Genomic DNA, 22,645 nt, shown 5'->3' with positions numbered 1-22,645 from the left:
TATCATATCTGCATTTCTTAATGAAAAAGATTTAACCTCATGTTAAGCTTCAGTTACTCTTCCAGTTTAGCCCTGAACTGTGCTTTTTAATCAAATGAATTCTTTGTTTACAGTTCCCCTTTAATGCTGTGAGCTCCCCTCTCGTGACTCTGACTATTTAACGGTAACCTCGTTCAAACATCGAGTGAATCCGTGTCCAATTACATTACGAGGCAAATGTCAATGGATCCAACAGATGCTCAACTGCCGAGCCTCATTGGATTGTTTTTTTATTTGGGAGCACCGACGGCCGCCACTAGATGGCAGTGAAACACAGGCCATGGCTTTCGGATCAACAGGCATATTTGCCTTTTCTCAGAGGATGAATAGTTGGAATAAATCAGCCAGGCCTCCTCATTTGACTCGGTCATATGCTCTGGGTTCCTGCTGAGATCTATTACCTGGCTGGGTAGAGACTGAGATAATCCTCAGGGTAGGCAATGCCGCGGGAGAAAAGACGTCTGATGTTCTCTAAAGCCTGTCTGTCCACTTGACTGCATCACAGACTGAAATGAATCTATCAGACAAAGAGAAACAGGAAGATTACTCTATTCTCATCGGCCACTCTCGAACCAGATTTGTGCCGCAAAGCGACACTGCCCTCGTTCATAAAGCACCAGATACACACTCATGCTTCAGTTTTATTACATGTTGAGCTGAAAGTGTTGCAACAAATTGAGCACATTCATTTAACGTTTCACAAGAAATTGTCAAAAATCTACGACCAATACAAGAGGATACACACAACAACGCACCTGCAAGGAACACTTTAAAAACTGTAGAAAAGTCTTAACGGTATGAAATGCCCACTCTGGAAAAAATCTGTACTTGAATAACATTTGACACTCAAAAACAAGCAAACTTTAACAACAACAACAACAACAACAAAAAGGTCACCATATAGTGTCTGACGACTTCATCGGAGTATGATGTGAGTTTTGTCCAATAATTATCGTCATTGTTTTTTGGTGTGAGCTTATGACAAATATAAATTTTTTGCACGGATGCCGTCACTGTCACAAGTGCATGTATTTCGTCGACACTCTAAAACTAGCCGACTGTTATTTCTACAGATGAGAACATCTTTCAGAAGTGTCTTCGTATGCCTTATGGTGGGACGGCGCTGCTTCTAAGCATGCATGTCACAACCGTTTATTAACTGTCACTCATCGACTTTGTTCATCTCGGGCGCACACAATAACATCCATTGTGGGGGAAAAAGAAGCTAGTCCAAATGTCAAACTACTGCACACACAGATAAGCCACGGTGACGTGAGCTCTGTAAAAGAAAAATGTTTTGTTTTTTTCGCTTTCTTCTGTCTTACCTCTCAAAAATGAAATATTGCCTGTTGTCACAATCTCTATGAGGGGTTGAGGAAGTCTACGGTGCCGGGCCATTGGCCACTCGTGGGGGCCTGCGCGGAGGAATGCATGCTAAATAGTGTTTTAATGAGCTCCAGAAACATGTGTTTTGCGTGACACAGAGAACAGGCAGTAAGAAAGAACAGAGTAGATGTAACTAGATTAGATTAAGCTGGAAGAATGTGCTGTATTCCCTTCTGTTAAAACCCACCGCTAGACTCACTGTAGGTAAAGAGGGGCTTACACTTCTTTCACCTCATAAAATCATAAATCCTCTCTTGAAGAACTAGGTGTAGAGCTCAAGTGACCAACCACAGAGACCCCCCCCCCCTCTCTCTGTTTCCCTCTAGGCTGTATTGTGGAAAAGAATGGGTTTGACCATGCCGGAGAGGATCTTGGGCACGTGAACGCTCACAATCTCTGAGATCATCTCTGGGAAGTTGACACGTGTCTGCAGGGACTGGGCTTGGATGAACAGATCATAGGTGAACTGGTGTAGCTTCCTCACAATCTGAGATGAAGAGACGGAGACAAAAAAAGCCCAAAAAACATAAATATGTCATGCAGGGGTTATTAGTATCAAAGACTTAGATGTGTGCGGCATTGAAAGAGAACAAAGCCTGCAGATAAAAGAGGAAATAATAAACGGCCTTCGACCCTTAAGAAGGGGTTTAAAAAGATGACACTCATTGTGACACTCTAAGCTGCACAGGCAGGCTAAAGCCGAAGGGGTCTGAACTGCAAAGTCTCGATCAACTCTGGTCTTCCGCCTAAAGATCCCTGGCAGACAACCCCTGGCTGCCTGCCAGCTCTTAAGACATGGGAAGATGTGAGATGTGAGTGGGACGCAGACAAAGCTGAGCCTTTAAGGGTAAATCCACAGTGACAGACACGAGGGCTCAACCCGCTGCAACTCTGTGGGAGTAAACTTTTTGCGAGTTGTGCTTCTCGTCACAACCCCCCGATCAGAGATGCCGGGATATGTTTTTGCTTTGACAACTTATTTTTCTCATCAAACTAGTATTAAAAGTTCTGAAGGTATCAAAGGATAAAAGCGTCTACACCCTCTAGTGGTAGCCACATCTAAGAATGGTCTTCACCAAATCCATTTAGCATGTAGTATTTAAGTCAAAAATGTCTGGCTCTGTACTTTGATTTGTACTTTAAATTATCAGTCTAAAAATAATAAAATACAAGGGCAACAACACAGAATATAGACGTTGCAGTTCACAAGTCCCCAGTGATTAAAATACAGACAGACATGTGTTAGAATGTATGCAGATACAGCACATTGCGCCATTATGATTAGATTTTTTTTTATCAATTAATCGACATATAAATTTGTACTTTAAAATTCCTCAACACAGCACGAAAGGTGGGAACTTTATGAAACATAAACATAAACATGTGGTCAGGGGAAAGCACAACGAAGCAAGTTTAACACACCTAGGATATGTTCTCATTGTCGGGACTGACTTAGCCTCACACTGACCATTCTGGATCACCTGTACTACGAAGCTGGATATCAAGCGACATCGTCAGATCCATAAATAAAGTTTTCGATATGATATGAGATTAAACTCTGATACGTGCAGGTCAGTTTGGTTTAAGCGAGATGTAAAAGTGACATTCCACAAAGTGAAATGAAAATAGTATGATCAAACAACAGAAAATATATATTTTTTTGAGTCAGACTAAAAATATCATGTAAATAAGCACAATAATTTATCAATTTTACTACTGAGTGTTTTTGTCTGACGATGATAAAACTATGATGAAGAGGGACATTCTAAAACGCTTGACATTCAATGTGAAAAGGCTTCACGTCACTTAATATGCCAAAGCAGCGATCTATAAGCACAGAATTTCTCTCAGATATGTCTCGTCATAAACACGCACACCTGTGTCAAAATCAAAACCGAAATCCTATAATTATGGATGATATATTAAATTCGGCACATTAAGTCACGTTAAGCATTTATAACATCCATTATTAGAGGATTTGGGTTTCGATTTTTTCACAGGTGTAGGTGTATATGACAAAGCATATCTGAGAGTTTGCGTTAAACGTTGAAGTGATGTCAGACCGTTTCTGCTGCTGCGGTGGAGGAGAGAAGACGTTAATGTGTGACTGAACTGTTCATTCGCGATCATGGGGAATATCAATTAGTGTGTGGATTGTTGTTCTAATAAAAGAGATAGTAAGTATTTAGTTTTCGTTACTATTTATCGTCAGTCTCCTTGTCCTTGTGTCCGAGCTGCAGTGATAGAAAAATAAACTAAAAAAGAATCTGTGGGGAATCAAATCATCTTTTTGAATTCAAATGAAGTTCCAATATTGCGTTGACGTATTTATTTAGTGTGATAAACTCCCTCTGTTTATTAGAACATTACATGAAAAGTCTGCAACAGCAACATGTTTCCACTCATAAATATGTGCTGCACTTTGTCCATTGTTACGTGACCCTAAACTCCATAAGTCCCTAATGGGATCCTGTAGAATGAGGACTACAGGATCCCATCATTCAGATCTGGTTTCCAGTGATCTGATTGGTCAGTAGTAGTGGGGCTGTTGACGGGCTGTGATCTCTTATCTGGAACATAACCTGCTCCGGAGCAGGTTAGCCTTTGAGCATAAGTTACCATTGTGATTTATGCCGGCGGGAGAATAGGCTTCGTAGGACGGAAAATCCAGAGTTAAAGCTTAAGTTATCTCGATAACCGCAAATCTTGTTTCGTAGTACAGACCCCAGCACTCGTCACTCGAAGCTTGAGCAAGACTCTGAGTGCATCATTAAACGCCACCTGAAGCTCTTTGAATTTTTTGCTTTACGGTAACTGCGCCACAAGTGGACCGTTTGCAAAATACATTTACAGTATCTAATATAAAAGGATTCAGGTGTAACTGTACACGTACAGTAAAATCAGCTTCTGAACCCTTTTGCGAACTATCATATATCCAAAGTCTAAAATTAAAAGTATACAGGATAGTCAGACATTTTATGTGAGAAAAAATAAAGTATGCTTTGTTTCAGGTTTTACTGACTTTACATATTTACCCTGGCTACAACTACGGAGTTAGAACAAAGTAATGTCAATAATGACAGAACAGGCGGATAACGGTGATGTGATGTAAGTCTCGGTGTAACAGACACATTAAGTTTCTGAAAATCCAAAGAGTTTTATTATATTTTCAGAAAGTGCTTCTTTTTTCTTTTCTTTTTTAAATACCTGCAGTTTTTTCCCCTTTAACCTTTACGGCTCATTGATCCACTACTTAAATAAAATAATTTCTAAAACTGAAAACCTCTGTGTCATGTTGTCCTGCAGCGGATATTAATCAAACAGAAATACGGCTCACCTTGTGGCTATAAAACTGCAACTGTCAGGTGCTATGTCTAAGGCTTAATATTAGGCCTGCAGGAACTAGTACCGGAGACTGACGCGCTAACCACTCGGCCAAAAGCCCAGAGTCGCAATGCACCCGCTGACAGTCTTAAAAGTGTCGACGAGTGATGTTTACAAACTGTACTCACAGTGTCGTGTTGTTTCGATTTACAGAGCCAGGGCTGCGCCGAAAACCCTGATTCTTTTTTCGGCAAAACATACAGAACCAACAGCTAGCGGACCGTGAGGAAATATTCGCAGATTTTTAACAAAACGTGTGTCGCTTCAGAACTACTTACTGCCCCTTTAAGTGTTTTCTAGGAGGTCCTGAACTATCTGACTGTTGAGCAAAATAAATGACATGTAATGTGTAAAATACTTCAATAACGCACTCTCCTATGGTTTTAATATTTGATGGCAGAACATAGTCAGTAAAAATGTTTTTGTATTGCCTTACTTGTCACGATGGAAATCTGGTCAGGACTGGTTAGCAAAACTTTTAAACATTTAAAAAAATTAAATAAAACCTAAAACACAGACGTACACACAGACCGTAGCTACGAGCCGCTAAAAGTTAGCAGGTTTAACACTCAAGTGTGGAAACTGCAGAGGTTTGAGTTTTCTATGCCGATATTGCACAGGTCTGCAGCTAGTGAGATGTGAGATGCAACTGATTTTCTGGTGTTCTGCATGTGTGTGTAATGTTTACATTTCAGTCACGCCGGGGGCTTTTCCAGTTATTTTATTGTGGCAATGCTACCACCAGAGGGTGACTCGTGGACCGTTCTTCCATGCAAATAAGCAGTACAGAGAAGCTGAAACAGCAGTCAGTGGCTGGAGAATTCTGCACAAACTGTGGGTGAACCCTCCACTGTCAGTTTGCTAAAAAATGAGAGGGAATTTATAGTGTCAGGATGATATTACAGGTTGTACAGATGTGTCTGTTACTGAATACTGTTGCTTCGATTTTAAATGTAATTACTGCCATGAAATCAAAATGTAAAAAGTCAGTGTGGTTTAGTTAGGGAAGAATAAGGCAACACTGTATTGTTGTAAGGCAAATACAGTGTTTGTGTACTTATGAGGTGAACTTTGATCCACACCGTTTTCTGCTCGTGTGGTTCTGTGACAGTAACTGAAATGACATGTGCACGTATTGTTTCAGAGTCAAACGTGAAACGGAGCTGCGTGCATTACCGACTGGAGGAAGTCCAGCAGCTGCGTGAGCTGAAACAGTCTCTGCGTACGGGTGGTCTCTCCGCTGTGGCTGACCAAACGGTCCAGCTCCTTTATGTAGGACGTCCGCAGTTCATCAAAACAGCGTTGGCTCTTTAGACCCTCCACTGGCACTGTGACCACAAAGCCAGAACACAACAATAACTCTCACAGACTTTATCCACCCCATCAATTTGATGAAGTATGGCTGCACTCTATTGTAGTCGTATTTCACTTGGTCTTCGCTGACTCACTGATGCTGAAGAGGACCAGGGCCTTCATGCACAGGAACTCCTCTTGGGTGACCTTCAGCATGCAGAACCTTTGGGAGAGCAGCTTCATTCTCACACAGTGTTCATACATACTGGACACTTGCATCCGGTGGCTGTGGGGAAGGGATGGGAAGAAAAGGAAGAAAAAAAAAACCAGCATGAGAGGGGGAGAAGGAGCACAGAGTGCGACATAAAGAAGACGAGGTGAGAAGCCCAGAGAGAGAGAAATGTAGAAAGGAGAAAGACAATTAACGGTGGCAGAGACAAGAGTGGATAGGAAAGAGGAGAAAGTGGCAGAGGTGGGAAAAAATGAGTGAGACGGGTAATGGAAAAAGAGAACAGCAGAGAGGCAGAGAGAAATGAGGTTCAGCAACAAGGACAGGCTTATCCATGACCATGCAGGTCACAAGCAGCACAATAGAATGACAGAGGTCTGATGAAGGCAGAATGAGTGTCTTGCTAATGTTGTGCGAAATAGCAGCCAAGTGAAAGCTGCTACGAAGGCCTGAGGCTGGCTTCAGCAGTCTGAGCAACAACCCGCCTTCAATAACAAAAAAGACAGTGTACTGATGTGAGGCCGTGGCATTGCTATTTACATAGGGGCATGCGCAGGCATTTGTTTCATGAACTCTGTGTTCGTTTTTTTTTTTTTAAGTACAAAGAAAAAGAAAAAAGACGGCCGCCGAAGTGTCAAAAACATTTCCGTAGAGGCTGAAGGAGGGTTGCAGTGCGAAACCAAACTTTTCAAAGAAACAGCTCAATGTTGCAGCCATTCTTGGGGACTGATGACTGTTTTTTAAAAAGAAGAAACGGAATAAATCATCTGAGGTGATCCCTCTGCGGCCATGATCACATAGAAAGGTAAGAACTGAAAAGACTTGTTTATAATCATTATATGATATATATTTTTTTGGTCTTCCTCTGAAGCTCGCGTTACACGGTGTCTTTATTCCCAGTCATGGTGACAGGTAGAATGTCAGAATGAATATTAAGGCTGTATGAGTGCAAGTAAACTTTCTTTGCCCTCTTGGTAAAAAAACCCAAACAACTTGCCCGACCTATGAAAAAACAGGGTTTCATTCAACATTTGATTCTTTACAGAAGAACAATGTGTAAAGTGAAAAAAAGAATTCTTGACTTACTCATTGAAGACTAGGTCGGGAGCAAAGTAGAGCATGGAGCTGTTAGTAAGTGTGTAGGACCTCCAGCCCAAAGCGAACACCATCACCCCCATCCAAGACAACTGAATCACTGACATCTGATCATCCACATGCAGGTCACGGAAACCTGCTGACAACACTTGTTTTCAATCAAATGATTCCGTACGCTCAGGTTGAAGTGACAAGGCATGAAATAGGTTAACACCACACAGGTCAATCAAATAAATGAGAACACTTCAGAGAATTGACAACAGAGATAACCCAGTGTGGACACATTGATGGCCATTTCCAACCCGGCAACGCTTGGCTTTAATGCGAACACACCCCCCTCTAGTGGTCAACATTTGAATAGGCCGCTTTGCATCGCATAGGATTGACTGCTCTAACACGGCAGTTAAACTTGGCACAGACAACACGTACATTCTGCCAAGGCCCTTCGAATCTTGTAAACAGGATCTTGAAGCCCCTCGCTAATACTAACGGATATCAGATACGTTTCCTTGTAGATTTAGAGCTTGTCAAAATGACTGAGCCGGAGGTCACAGAAGTGATGCTCCTCCGCGCTCGTTCAGCCTCCCACTGTGTCGCTTTGGCTCAATTTCCGTTGGCAGGTCTGGACTTGCAGCATTTTGCTTTGCATGACGTACAATTGGTTTGTCTGGCAATCCACTGGCGCTAAAAAAACGCCCATGACAGCAATTTATTGCTCGCAGCCTTGGCAGAGACGACCGTGTGTGGCATGGACTAGTTTGCAGCGTGTTACCTGGGATTGCCTTGGCCCAACGCACAACTGTCACCAGCTGTCTTTCCCCGAGCTCATTGAGGCTGGTGAGCAGTGACGTGGGGGTGTCTGGCTGGGCGGGGTCATGTCCGGCATTGACCACGGCCGGCTCAATGGCCTGCAGGATGCTGAGCAGCGAAAGGCAAGAGCGCAGGCTGGGGGGTATACTCAGAACCATGGCTTGAGACGTTGCTGAAGATAAACAGAGAGGATGACACGCGAGCCAGAAGAAAGGTTTGAGAAAAAGAGAATAATCCAAGATCATTCAGGGCAATATTAAATTCGTTACCATGATACTTGAGTTTGTACGACACTAATCCTCACCACCTTGAGCCCTGGCAGCTGCACTTCTGGGCTCCAAGATCACATCTTTCATCCCAAACCTCTCCCGTCTGTCTCCCGGCCCCCAGGCAGCAGTTGGTTGCTCCTCCTCTTCGTTTCTCGTCAGTCCGGTTCCCTTCAGCCTGCGACCTACAATCCGCCGCAGAAAATGCAGACAAGTAGAAGATAAGAGTAACAAACGGGAGATAAGATATTTGTTGTCGTGACTGATTACACATTTCACAGCAGGACAAGTAAGGAAAGTACTGTAATTACAAAAAATGGGATACTACTCGAATGACTGTTAGCCCCAAATAGCTGTTCCTCATCGTAACCATGTGGAACAGTTTTTTGATCATTGGCTGCTGGATAATGCATTTGTTACACTATATTTAAGCTAGAACATTTGATCAGTCAGTTCTGATCCACTGCATGTAAGGTATCTGACCACCCTGACCCCTATTTGCAACGACACACTGCACATACCCCCCCCCCCCCCCTCCAAAGTCTCCCCTTCTGTTCTCACCTTTAATTCCTCACCTTTAAGGCTCATTCCCGACATGAAGCACCTCTTTAGGCGGCACGAGGCACAGTTTTTGCGCCTCAGTTTGTCGATGGTGCAGTCGTTCCGGCTGGCGCACAGGTGGTTCTGCTTACCTGGAGGCACACAAAAGTCCTGGGGGGATGAGGGGAGTGATTTCCACAATGCCCCGGCTTCCACTCATAGCAACGACATGTGGGTGTTTACTGATAACAAACAACTCGCCCTCATAAAGTCAGGTCACTGTGCCCTGCCTGCGCAGTGCGAGCGAGTGGGTGAAAATTAAATCAGCGGATGTGTAATTGTGTGCACTTGCGTGTTGTTGTTTTTTGTGAGCGTGTGTGTGTGCGCGTCACCCACCTGCAGCTGCCCTCTTGAAGAATACTTTGCAGCTGCCACAGGTGACTGCTCCATAGTGACAACCTGAGGCATCGTCCCCGCACACCTGACACACTCTCCTGTCTGACAGGTACACACCTGGAAATAAATCCTCGTGCCTAGACAAACACATATACACACACACAGGCACAAACACAAATAAAGGATTTTTAAAGGATTCAGAAATGGACACAGCAGCATTACCTCTTGCAGCAACGATATACCAATCAAAAATTCGGGCAAACAGTCAAACAGACGCATTAAACAACAGATTTAGGTCACTGGGTCCGTCCCCAAGAGCGCAAGGCTTCCTGTTATGATGTTTGCAGCGCTAATTCCCTCAATCCAATTAGAGATTTCCCTATCTCATCGGTGATTACATGACAACAAGTGAAGTGAATCTGCAAAACATGCAAGGCGAGAATAGAAAGCGCTTTCCCCCCAACTCTGGGGTGCCAGATCGGCAACAGGTGCCGTATCTCTTGTTTATAGTGGCCATGACATATCAACTGATGCTTCGCTCTGTAGTCACAGCACAAATAGGGACAGTTCTGGAAAGTTGGTGATAGGATGACCTTTGACACAGTCTAGAGATCATGCTGAAACACCTGGCCAAGGCTGGGGGGAGAGAGCACACGGTGGCGGTCGGGACACAGATGATTTATGCCCGATACATGGCTGCATCTGCACCTGCCCCGGAGCAGGGCTCCATAATGTCATGGCAAATAATAATAATAATACATCATAATTATGTCTACTGCATTTGATGTATTTGTGCTGCGGTGATAATGGTGACAATGCTGTGTGTGTGTGTGTGTGTGCAAATATCAAGACGTTAGGCACGAGATTCCAGCGGGACAGCACAGCTTCGAAGAATAGAAATGTTTTTTTTTAACAAAGCCCGAAGTTCACACGTTTAATAGAAAGAGACAATGAGACAATGCAGCCCTCGTTAGAACCTAGTGTAAAGGCTGGTCACTGAGCACGCCTTTCACGCTGCGCTGGTCCTTTTGTTTCCGATTCAAGAAAGCCGAGTGCGAACTAACAGCAGGACAAGAATGTAAGCGGCTATTAACAGACCTGTTCCACCCGGACCCGGTGCCAAAGACAAGCAGATCAAAGCATTGTTCAGAAAAAAAATAGATAATCATTATTATTTACCTGAAAGTGTGCTCCGAGCAATCCACCCAGACGGACGGTTCGGTCTTGATGGTGGGAAAAGTGGCTTGTCCTTGGGCGATCGCACTTTGGTATCTTTCCACTTGGCCGTAGCCCGGTGCCATCGGCGCCCGCGTGCCACCTTTACCACACTGCTCGCCCTTGCCGTACCAGACACAGGGGCACTCCTGTCTGGATCCACCAGGCGTTTGGCCACAGTTGCAATGTTTGCCCAAGAACTGCAGTCCGCTGGGTCCGTCTCTGTCCGGCTCGGGTCGGCCGCCGTACGCGCGCTCGTGTGCGCACCACGCACCGCGAGCGTCCCTGTGCAGGCTCGGCTGGGCACCGTACGCGGAGTACTGCTTCAGGGACAGCAGCTCCTCCACCTGCGAGGGCGCGGGCAGCTCCGCCGCCGGACTCGTGAACAAGTTGGACTCCCTGCAGACATACCTGGATATCAGCGAGCCGCGCGTCACGGTGTGCGCGCGGTCCGCGTCGCCCGAGCGGAGCATGTCCATGCAGCTCACCTGCCGCATGCCCTGGCACACTTCTCCGAAGTCGTCCTCTGGCGGGCTGCTGTCACGCGAGGTGACGTGCGCGGCCGCCCCCGACCCCGACCCCGGCGCTCCCCGGGCGCAGCTGCCGACGGAGTCGCAAGAGTCCGCGAAGGCGCCGCTGGAGCAGAGGTCGATGCCGCTGAGCGGAGAAGACACCGAGTCCAGACCCAGGGACACCGACACTGCCTCGCTGAGCTCGGCGGTGGTCTGACGCGCGTAGCCGTCCGCGGCATCCAAGCGACCCCGCTCATCCGCCGCGAAAGAGTTCGTCGTCTCGTCTATTTCGGGCAAGCTCGGGTGGAAGGCCATGCTCGGCTCGCGTCGCCCGAGTTGAGACGCGGCGCTCGGTTCGCGCGGAGAACAAATAAAAACAACACTTCCCGAGCCCGCGAGTCGGAGAGGGAGAGGGAGAGAGAAAACGCCTACCCGGTGAGCCTCCGCTCGTGTTGTCTCGGCGGAGGGGATCTGTCATCGACGTAGGCTGCGAGTTCGGGGCAGGGACGTCCCATCGAGCTGCTCCGCGCGACTGAGGAGCTTGGCGAACTTTGCCGCTGCTCGCGTTCAACACCGGAGCCTCGGTCGCTTTTACATGCGGACAAAACGCGCCACTAAGCAAAGATTGGAGGTCGGGGCGACTTTGCCGTTTGGCAGCGAGAGACGTCTCCACGCGCGACAACGGCCCTAACTGCAACTTGTCAACTCCTTTGAAGTGCCAGCGGCGCGCCACAGGTCGTTCGAAGGCAAATCTCGCGAGATTACGCGAGACGAGCATATTTAACGGCAGGCTGCTGTCATCTGCCACGCTTGTGACTTATATATGCACTTTGAGTCGATTCGAATGTGTTCGGTTAATATGTATTTCCTTTGTCCGTAGCAGTTGGAAAAAAAAAATAACATTACGTTTTTTTTCTCTTCTTTTCCCCCCCCAACACAAAATATCCCCTAACATTAGGAAACATCCCCGGCATGTTAATGGAGCATCCGATAGTCACTCTGCACTTTCATCCGTTTATTTTTGGACAGCATTCTTTGATGGATGAGCAGACAGCAACAGGAGAAGGCAGTCGAGAAGCCTACACGGTGCAAACGCATATACAGAAGCATCAAACCGAGATCAGTCAGGGTTTATGGCATATCAATCATGTGAAGGAGTGAAATAAAATACAAAGAAGCTTGGTGTCTGTGTGGGTATTTTTCTGGGGGGGGGGGGAAACCCTGCGTTTTGAAGTCGAGGCAGTCGAGGTGCAGCGGCTCAAGAGGAGGAATTGGGGACACATAACATCAGTCCCAGTGCATTTTGTTGTCTGAGTTAGAAGGTGATAATTGGGTTTTATTTTTGATTACAGCCCTTCAGTTTTTCTGCTGCACAAACAGTTTGCCTCATTAGGCTCACTGGAGGTGATGCTTATGCATGCACATGGGAACTAATGCACGCACACACACACACACACACACACTGGTAGTTTTTTTGGGTATTTTATTACTGCAATCAAGTGTAGAGGATTTGACATTTAGTTTGAGTAATAACAAGTGCCCTGTTACTGTGTCATAGCTTTCATTATTCAGTATAAACAGGATTGTCATGAGTTGGCACGAGTAAAGCTTTTTTAAAGTTGAGAGCACTGATAGCGTCATATGTTTCAAACACTGAACTAAACTGGTAATGTGTTTCTTTATCCTTTGAGATTAAAAATGTATTCAGAAGGAGGGTTGTCATTTTCTTGACTTATTTCCTCGGCCAAGGAGGTAATGTGTTCACCCGTGTCTGTCTGTCTGTAATCGGTAAAAACAATTATTGCATGAGTTCACTGGTGCGGATCCAGTTAAGGGGGCAGATCTGAGATCATTTTTTTTACATCACTTTCCTTAACATTGTGAGACTGGCATTTTTCCAAATTTCTGTCAAGTTTTTAGGAAATAATGCAAAGACATAGGATAACATCTTAGCAAGAGAGATCTAAGATAATATCTCCATATACAGATAATATCACTTAACATATCTACATATATAGATTATGGATAATAATCTGGATCTGGTGGAAGAAAATGCTGAATCCACATTACAGAGGTGTACATATTATTAACAATTGGATAATTGCAAATGGCACCAGTCTTATTCAGGAAGGCTTACGTCAGTATTTCAATCAACATGTAATTAATAAAAATGACATAATAATAATAGTGGTCGCGAGACAGATGTGTAGGGCTGTTGGTCCTTGGCAGAGGTGTGTGCTCTAGTCTATCAGTGAAACTATGTTAAATCCTGGACATTGGCATCAAAGCGCAGCATCAATATAATTTGCTGTCATATTCAACTCCAGGTTAATTTACTACCTATGCCGTTGTCTGCAATTACACTTCTGAAATCTGTCAGTGTGTCCAATTCACCGTCTACCCTTCAGTCAGAGTGTAGGCCTACAACAGACTTTCTCACATGGACTCAAATTCATCAATTCGCTGTTTGGTGTTGCCCTGGCGAATCTGACGCAGGGTCTTGTATTTGTCACGGCCCGCCTTCACATTCTCAGCATGGATCAGGTCATTGGGGGTCTTTTTGCTCTCATCTACAGCTGCAGCCAGCTCGGTGCTGAGGAACTGAAAAAGAAAGCAAAAACGCAGTGAATGAAATCCTCTTACCTGAGACTCCTTTGGGGAGACTATTCAAAAAGCCTTACCCCTCAGGACTATAACCCCCCCATCCCGATCAGAAAACACTCTTTTGTCCATCGTTATTAATTCCATTTTTTCTGTTGAGTCCTCTGTGCAACATCGTATCTTGTTTTGTCTGTGAGATAGAGACCTATTTCATTTCAGTTGGAATAGGCCCTCGTCTGTATGAGATTTGCAACTTGAGTTAAACCAACAGAGTAATAATGTAACTGCAACAATGTTTAATTATTCAACGATGCACTGAGTTCTCAGTGAAACACAATTTTTGGCGGCAATTAACTTTACAGCAGCCGAACCCTCTATGTGACTGTGTCAACAGACAAAACAGCAAATGTACCAAAAACACTTCATAAATCTTAAACAACACAACTAACAAAAATGGCTTTCAAACCGCAAGGTGGGGCATATCACTCCAGCATATCCATACCTCTCATTAAAGCTAGAGAATCAATGTTTTTTTAAAATGTCAGTGTCAATCAGTAACAATGTCAATGTAAAGAAGGCTTATATTATGATGTTATCATCACCATCTTGGTTTAGCATGGTAGCGTGCGAACATTTCCGAACACTGATGGGATGTTTTTTGTAATAAATTGAAAAACTGAATTCATTAAGATATTAATTCATTACAGTTAGAGGAAGATATGTGTTCACCAAATTTCATGGCAAGACATCCAACAGTTGTTTGGACATTTAAAATCACAAAAGTCAACTGAATGGTGGCATTAGAGGAAAAGTTCAGGGGATCACCACAGTCATTAGGATTAATCCGCTGGGTACTAAGAATGTCAAAGTCCAGCAGTTGTTAATATACTTCAGTCTGGACCACAGTGATGCTAAAATTAAATTGGGTGTTCATGTTGATTCAGTTTTGTCTTGTTTTAAGATCGGTTAGAGTAAGTGTCAATAGGCACAAACAGATTGGCCTTAGCATTCGACTGGAGTGGTTACAAATTCAAAGAGCGCATTATCTACTGAACCTTCAAATTTAAATATCGAAGGCATTTTGTGATGTGTTTGTCTGCAAACTTAAACGCTCAAGGGCGGCTGCAGGGTTGCTAATCTCCAGCTGAACTTGACCCCTGACCCGAAGGGAGTAAAAGAACAGCAAATCAGTCAAATAAGACATTTCACTATACTGTAACCTTACCTTGAGGTTTTTCTGCAGTCTCTGGTTCTTCTGAGCCTCTGTCACTCTTTCCTCTTCGCTGCGATCTCGGACCGTGCCTGGAGCAGTCAGCTCAGCGCTCGCCTCTGCGCTGCTCTCGTCCGTCTCGTCATGCTCATGCATGTGGGGGTGGACCGAATCCTGAATGTGGACACCTATGAGTTTAGTCTTCAGCTCGTCTTTGGTTCGCTCCAAATCAGCTGCAACCATCAACGCCTGTCAACACACATGACTTGCAGTGAAGCACAGTTATTGGATAGTGAACTGCAAGAAGCCTATCGTGTAAGTTTGGCTTTTGAGACTTGAAGCTAACCCATGAGAACAGTTCTCAGCATTTAATGCAACAGTGTGCCATTCTCATTAGAAAATATAAATCATGATTACACTGCAGTGTTAACAGACAATGTTGTGACTGCATACAGGCAAGTCTCCTAGTTTGTATGCAAAGATTTGCATTCACCTTAGATACATATCTACATTCCCATATTCACATGGGGCTAAAGTTCACTAAATGTGACAGTTCAGTGGCAACGGCGAAATTCATGCAATCACAGTTTGAAAGTGAAGAGAAGTTCGATGGCAAGAGATTGTCTGTGGTCGATGCCTTGCTTCTATTTTACCTGGCTTTAACACTTAGCAGTGTCAGACATCCCTCTTTGCTCATGTTTGATTCATCCGTTACCTCTCTTGTGGCTCCTTGATTAATTCTCACCCTTTTCTGCCAGCTCGTCGCCTCCTCGTCCTTTTTATTCTTGGCGTCTTCCAGCTGGGAGATCATGGAGGTAAGCTCTGCCAGCTCAGTGGCCTGTGCACACCGGGCACACAAATGGCAAGAGAGTTAAGAGTGCTCCCGATGTAAGGTCAGTGTGCTCTATCTGTGTGTCTGTGCACGCGTGTGTGAAGTAGAAAATGCTATTTTAGTTTTCTGCTTAAGGAAAAATACATTCCCTTTAGCTCTTTTTTAGTATGATTTAATGACATTGATTACTTTATCACCTGTGGTTCCAGCTTTGAGGACTTGATCAATATACTGTATGGAAATGTACCATAATGAGTCCTTGATCACAGGAAATACATTTTTGACAAGGTAGATTTTTTTTTGACAGCGACACCTGTTTTATTTTTTATTTTTATTTCGAGGCTTTGGGGGGAAAAACTATGTGCAATTGAATCCTTTCAGATTAATTGATGTATTCAAATGCAAATGTGTTGTGCGAGAATACCAAGCTTTCCTGGTTCTTGATCTGGGTTTCAGAAGGGTGGAGCAGAGCTGCTTTAGCTTCCACAGCAGCTCTGCGGTCCTTGTCCAGGCGCTCAGCCTCCTCCTGAGCAATTCTCCTCTCCTTCTCCAACTCAAGAGCCCTCCGGGTCTGCTCCTCCAGCTCTGAAATACACATGCACACGTGTGCATTTAACATCCAACACACAAATGCAGACATTTGATAACATCAGTGCATTCATAAATATGTCCATATACATCCATTCTTTTAATGTTAAACATAAAAAAGAATACTCAAGCTGAGGAACAGTTATACTCAGAAACTTATCAGACCGTCTTGAGCTCTCTTTGTCTGCTCTTCAATCTGTCTCAATCTCTCCATCAGCTCCATGGTCTCTCGGGCAATCTTCTCTGTTTCTTTCTCTGCATTTTCTCGCTTTTTCTTCTCACTCTCAAGCAGAGCCCTGACAGGAGAATTGTGCATAAATACACATCAAAAAAAATAAAAAAAATAAAGCAGAGAGAACACACTGTAAAAACAACACAATTATTTCCTCCTTACATACCTTTCCATCTGCCTCTTGTTCTTCTCCTCTCTGGCCTGGGCCTTCATCTGCTGCACTTCAATGGTGTCAGGTTTACGTCTGCGCATGTATAGGTCATGATTCCCTATACACAACGCCAGGATACGTTTGTTGATGCGAAGACGAGGCACGTAGAAAACAAAGTCCTGCAACACACACACACACACACACACACACACACACACACACACACGCACACACACACACACACACAAAATCACCAAGCCCAGGCATTTATCTATGACATGTAATCAACATCACATCTGTTTTACATTCAAGCATGGCCTTAAATAACCTAAAAGGATAGTTCAGTTTTGAATTATTTATTTTCCTAAACTTTTGGCTGCTTCCCATAAGTCTCAGCATGCAGTCAGAAGGCAAGTTGAACTGAGAAGCTAAACTCCTGATTGGGAGGGAGATCAAATACCAGCTGCTGTCGATACATTGCTTGATGTAATTTATGCCTTTTACGAACTTTGAATTTTTCCAGTAACAAGGATGTAGGATTCCCTCACACCTCCTGGTTACAGCTATGGTTCACAAATATGAAATAGGAATACCTCTTACAAAGTATTTGTTGGATCTTTGATGTATCTGTGAAAATGTTTTCCTAAAGTTCCATAGTCCAACATGGCATCAAACTGCACAAAGGGTCATTCAGTTTTTCTGACTTTGGGTGCATTGGAAAAATAGCTAATTTCCCAGAAAATCAACTATCTTTTAATATGGCCTGGCAGCAATTGAGACATGAGCTGTGTTTGGTGCAATGTTATGCTTCATATTAATTACAGATGCTGCAATAGCTATTATGGATGACTAATAACTGTGTATTGGAATACCGGAGCCTTCTTGTCGATTGGCTTGATGAGGAACTTCTTGTCATTGAAGGATATGTTCCTGATCTCACTCCAGGGGAATCCAATCTTTGGGGTCATTCTGTAAAATATTGTAATTATTTAATTACAATTATAGTATGGTCCACAGTATAGTTTATTTAGCATGTGCTTTACACGATTAGAGAATGAAGTTAAAATATGGCTATGGCCTTAAGTCGGTGGTGGTTGAGTTTGATCTATTCTAGGATTCTAATCTAGGGATTCTGAAATCATAACTTTCTGTACCAATTATTTAGTAGATGTGTGTAGATGTTTGACCTGCGGTGTCACTAGAGGAACAGTCATCCTCTGGGGACCATGAATATCTGTACTGCATTTCTTTGCAGTCCATCCAATAATTGTTGAGACATTTCAGTTAAAGAAAATGTCAATTTAGTTGTGATACTAGATGCAAGGTCTGGGTTTACCGAAATTCAGGAGGATTTATCCTCTGGCGGCCATGATTGTCCAATGCGGCGGACCAACAGACTGTCATCCTTAGGGCCATGCCATTAAAATGGCTTCAACTTTGTATGAGAAAGAGATAAACATTTTCAAATCGTGACCTACTTGTCCTTTTTGTCGTAGATATTGAGACCCAGGGCATCCACTCCCAACCACAGCTCGGATCCTTTCTTGTTCTTGATGCTGAAATAGTTGACCCCGTACATCTCTAAATCCTGGGCTATCTTCAAATACTCCACCATGGCGTCTTCCCTGTGGAGTGGAATAATTCGGTGAATGAGCTACAGAACAACTATTTGAGAATTTAATGAATTTTTCCAGTAAAGTAAGACTGAAGTACCTCAGCATTCCCTTGTGCTCTTGATGCCACACCTGGATTCTTTCCTCCCACTGATTCTTATTCAGTTTGTGCTGCTCCAAAACCCTGGTTTAATCCGTATAAAATAGGACATACCAGTTAGAATTCAGGTGACTTAAACTTGAATTAGGCTGACCTTTGGTTAGCACTAATATACGCACTACCTCTGTGGCAGCAGCTTCTCTCTTGTCAGGTATCCCGGTACGTGATAGTCTTTCTTATAGTCTCCATGTTTGACCTGAACTGCATATGATGCCAGGAGAACTGCAGTCTCGGGTGGACAGTATATGTCATCGTTTAGGATGCTCTCTTTTACCTGAAACATAGAAGAAATACAGAAAGATATATATGAATCCCATATGTTCTGTGATGATGTTCAACACGACATTACAGAGAAAGAAATCCCACATTTCCTTGCAGTGGTGGAAAGTAAAAGTACAGGAGATATTTGTACTTAACCAAAGCTTTAGCTTTCAATGCCACTTTATACTTGCATTATAGGGTTAGTGGAATGTAAAATTCTTTCCACTCGACAACATTAATTTGACTGCTGCATCAAGTTACACAATTTACACAATGGATAATGTAACATTCCTTTAAAAATACAACACACTGTCAAAGATTAAACCAGCGGATTCCAAACTTGTTGGCTTCTGACGTCTTACAAAAAGAAGCATTGTATAGTCCGGTTCATATTTCAGATTTTCCCCTCTCACAGTATTTCTTTCCATAAATATTCTAATGATCCAATATCTCACCCAAATCAAAAACCAGAGAAAAAGTTCAAAAACAGAAAACAGATTAGTGCATCAAAACTTTGTTTTTCCTTTATTATCTCCCAATCTCTTAGATTTATCTTGTGTGTATAAAACATAAAGTAGATCTAGATCTACAAAAGATCAGTCTTATCTTCACTTCCTACTGCTACAAGAGTAACATGCTGCGTACACACTAACACTACAGTAATAATCATCTGATTATGTTATATATAACAATATATGAGTCAAAGGGACCAAAGCAGTTATTTTTATACTTAGACTACATTTTCCTTCGCATGTACTTTTACTAAAGGAGCATTTTCTTGCAGGACATGCACACATGGTTGTATCGGAACATTTCCTAAGTGAAGAATTCTGGTGTTTATTTTGTGCACCTTTTTTTGTATGCATGTACTCCCTTATGGAATACTCATGGGGATTAACGAGATCTGCGTGAGTCATCGTGGAACCCCCTCTGGTCGTTAAGACAGGTTCAGTGTTTTGTTTTGATTGAGATTGATGATTTGCCGTTGCATCTTAAGTGTACAACTCTTGCATAAGACAGCAATATTTACATCCTGATAAGCACCTTGCCCAGATTGGATATTTCTGACATTTGTGTCAAGATAATTGTTGTAGTGAGGTATACTTTAAGAACATGAACATTTTACAATACGATTCCCTTAAAAAATAACAATATCCTTGTACAGTATGTGTACTCGTCTCTCACCTGCAGAAAGAAGAGCCGTTGCGTTGCCTCCTGGATCAGTTCATCAGTGACATCCTCAGGGTAAAACTTGGCCCTGAACTTAATCAACAAAGGGTTGTCCCTTTTCACATCTTGAGCTGTCACCTGGGATTGATACCCCACAGCAGTGTGATGCCGGAATGAAGAAATAGGTACTAATTAGCCTCAATGGGGTGATACAATAACATATACAATAATAATACTAATAATACTAATAATACTAATAATACTAATAATACTAATAATAATAATAATAATAATAATAACAAAGCCATAATCATGATTACATCATCATTTATTTTAAGATGTCAGATTATGACCATGTGGGATGTTACGCTTGTAGACAAACTCTCCCCTCACCCTCTTGTTCAGCTTGAGCCAGGTGGAGAAGCCTTTGCTGTCCTGATACTGGAGGCCAAAGAACCAGGTTTCCCTCAGCCCGATGGTCTTCACTATCTAAACATATTAATAAGTACACGTGAGTGCATATTTTTGCCTGCCAAAGTGCCGTCATGATTGTGATGCACAGCGTACCTGGTCAAAAAGCTGTTTGCCAGTTGTGCTGGGCAGGATGGCAAACTCCAGCTCAGCATCCATGGTTGTAACCCGAACATTTATCTACCAGAAAAAATGCGCACACTGAGATACAGGAGGAAAATATCCCTGCTGTTCACTCATCTGTGACACTGGAGAAGCATCAAGGAGCATGCAGACCAACAACTGAGTGAAAGAGAGCAATACCGATTCTGTAATGACTTTGTTTGTTCTTTGAAACATTGCTTCGTGTTTTGTTTTTTGACAGCAAAATGACCAAAAAGAGGTTTCCTTACATTCTTCTGTTCAACCAGGAGCATCCAATCACAAGAGGTTGGTGGGGACTACAATCAAAAAATGAAGCCCACAGTATATTTTAGACTTAACCAAGAACATGGGGGTTCATTCCATGATGCATAACTATTGACGACAGGGTGAAATTAGTGACACCCCTTTAATCTTGCATAGTATGTTCATCAAACCATAAACAGTACATATTTCCAATTGTTGGCAAAAAACTTGACTTGTAAAACACAAAAAAGGCAGCATGGTTGACAAATTCTTTGCTCCAATCCTGACAAGATTTCTGAGAGTAATTGAGCAAGGCAGCCTTGTAATAGTGCCTACATAAATGATAAAAATAACATCAGTAATAATAATAATAATAATAATGTGCAGGAGTTGTAACCTTTGCTGAACAAACTTAAAGTAAATAAGAGCAAGCTCAACTTTTAGTTTTGTTAATGTATTCAACGTGACAACACCACGATAAATCCAGGAATGCAAACACATCTGGCAACTACACATTATTCGTTTTCCTCAGAAAAAACTACACATAAATGCCTTCTTGTAGCCTTCACACTACAGAGCAAGATCACACTTGTCAAACAAACCGTCGCATTTGCAATTTAACCATGTCAACCAAACATGAAACGTGGTGAAAAAAAACTATAAACAATGAAAGATAGCTACTTACAGTTGACATTTGTATTTTTTTAATCTCTAGTCGAAACCCTTCTTGAGAGAGGTGCTTGTAGATTCCTTTTCTCTGCAGAGTCATATGAAACCGCTTGCAATACCTACAAGGATTATACTGAATGAGAATGGACCATTGTGTTGTTCTCAAGAATTTCTCTCTCCTAGTTAATCCAATGGTAGCCAGAGGCCCACGCATTGTTGACAGACTGCCTTCGGCCTTTGGTGGCCAATTTTCCCACTTATATTGATTTGGTTTTGACTGTACATCATTCAACGAGGACCTAGACATGGCATGTGTCTCCCAAAACCTAATTATAGAAGGGCAGGAATCAACAGTAACTCATGAGCACCTGATGTTCCAGTAGCAGTGAAAGTGCCAACACATTCTACTAATCTAATAATCCTCCCAGTTAATGTTTCAAGCATGTGTTCTTATGGCATATGGTGATTCTGTGGTGGTGGTGTGTTTGAACGTGGGCTTGCCACTAACTGCTCATGTTGCAACAAGAGAGTGTTTGTGCTGGGCTAACAGGGCCTTAGCCAATAATTTTAGAAGTGTAGTCATGTGCTCAAGAACCCCCCCCCCCTCTCTCTCAACATTTATGAAGAGACTAATAAAAAGAAGACTACTAATTTGAATATTTTTTCAATAATCAGTAGGGTACAGTATTTCTTCATTTATGTCTTGATTCAAGGAGTCTGTAACTTCTAACATTATCTTGGGCACATTGTCCTCTGGTCTCCAAACTGTCAGGAGAAAAAGAAAATCACATAAGGGATAAGACATCCATGCAGTGGTGTAACTATATAACTATACTGTACATTTGACTTATATCTGTACTTTAATTTAGAAATGTTGATGTACTTAACAAGCATTTCCATCTTATACTGCGTCTATTTTGGATACATGGATGTATGTAACACATTTTTACTTCCCCCGTGAATGTTTTTCAAAGAGCGGTCGTCTTAAGTTTCATATTTCAGGGTGGAAACTGCAACATCAGTTTATAAAATGTAACCCACTGTTACGAGTACCCCAAAAGTATGTAAATGTATTTTAAATTGGCTTCAGCATTCACCAATAAAATGCTACAAGCTACTTTTCACTGACAAGGAC

At 42.9% G+C, this 22,645-nt stretch overlaps 2 protein-coding genes and 1 long non-coding RNA gene across 9 annotated transcripts; 1 reads left to right on the top strand and 2 right to left on the bottom strand.

Annotated features, from left to right (window-relative positions):
* Positions 1–667: 667 nt before the first annotated feature.
* On the bottom strand, positions 668–11,851 carry LOC118319496 (androgen receptor). 5 transcript variants are annotated; one of them, XM_035649943.2, is made up of 9 exons: positions 10,618–11,849; positions 9,439–9,575; positions 9,078–9,194; positions 8,544–8,687; positions 8,199–8,408; positions 7,418–7,565; positions 6,258–6,388; positions 5,986–6,137; positions 668–1,912 (listed from the first exon to the last, which is right to left on the bottom strand). In XM_035649943.2, exons 1-9 carry the CDS (start codon positions 11,478–11,480, stop codon positions 1,748–1,750), a joined length of 2,067 nt encoding a protein of 688 aa, XP_035505836.2. In that variant the 5' UTR covers positions 11,481–11,849; the 3' UTR covers positions 668–1,747. The 5 variants fall into 5 exon arrangements, with proteins under 5 accessions (XP_035505836.2, XP_035505834.2, XP_035505837.2 ...); XM_035649941.2 differs by having other exon boundaries at positions 8,541–8,687; positions 10,618–11,848; XM_035649944.2 differs by having other exon boundaries at positions 7,418–7,562; positions 10,618–11,847.
* Positions 11,759–12,348, top strand: LOC118319518. Its single transcript, XR_004796016.1, has 2 exons — positions 11,759–11,900; positions 12,124–12,348. It is a non-coding gene; the product is annotated as an uncharacterized LOC118319518 (long non-coding RNA).
* On the bottom strand, positions 12,349–21,630 carry LOC118319498 (moesin-like). Of its 3 annotated transcripts, none has more exons than XM_035649946.2 (15): positions 21,527–21,618; positions 20,847–20,894; positions 20,551–20,634; positions 20,377–20,472; positions 19,999–20,121; positions 18,675–18,826; positions 18,493–18,576; positions 18,258–18,404; positions 17,652–17,748; positions 16,795–16,958; positions 16,562–16,692; positions 16,233–16,393; positions 15,722–15,814; positions 14,992–15,225; positions 12,349–13,766 (listed from the first exon to the last, which is right to left on the bottom strand). In XM_035649946.2, the coding sequence occupies exons 1-15, from the start codon at positions 21,608–21,610 to the stop codon at positions 13,602–13,604; spliced, it is 1,863 nt and encodes a 620-aa protein (XP_035505839.2). In that variant the 5' UTR covers positions 21,611–21,618; the 3' UTR covers positions 12,349–13,601. The 3 variants fall into 3 exon arrangements, with proteins under 3 accessions (XP_035505839.2, XP_047190247.1, XP_047190246.1); XM_047334291.1 differs by having other exon boundaries at positions 14,992–15,150; XM_047334290.1 differs by lacking the exon at positions 20,847–20,894 and having other exon boundaries at positions 21,527–21,630.
* Positions 21,631–22,645: the final 1,015 nt, after the last annotated feature.

Source organism: Scophthalmus maximus, chromosome 9, assembly GCF_022379125.1.
Source record: "Scophthalmus maximus strain ysfricsl-2021 chromosome 9, ASM2237912v1, whole genome shotgun sequence".
NCBI lineage: Eukaryota > Metazoa > Chordata > Actinopteri > Pleuronectiformes > Scophthalmidae > Scophthalmus > Scophthalmus maximus.
Note: the sequence above shows the minus strand (reverse complement) of the source record. Positions and strands in the feature narration are given on the sequence as shown.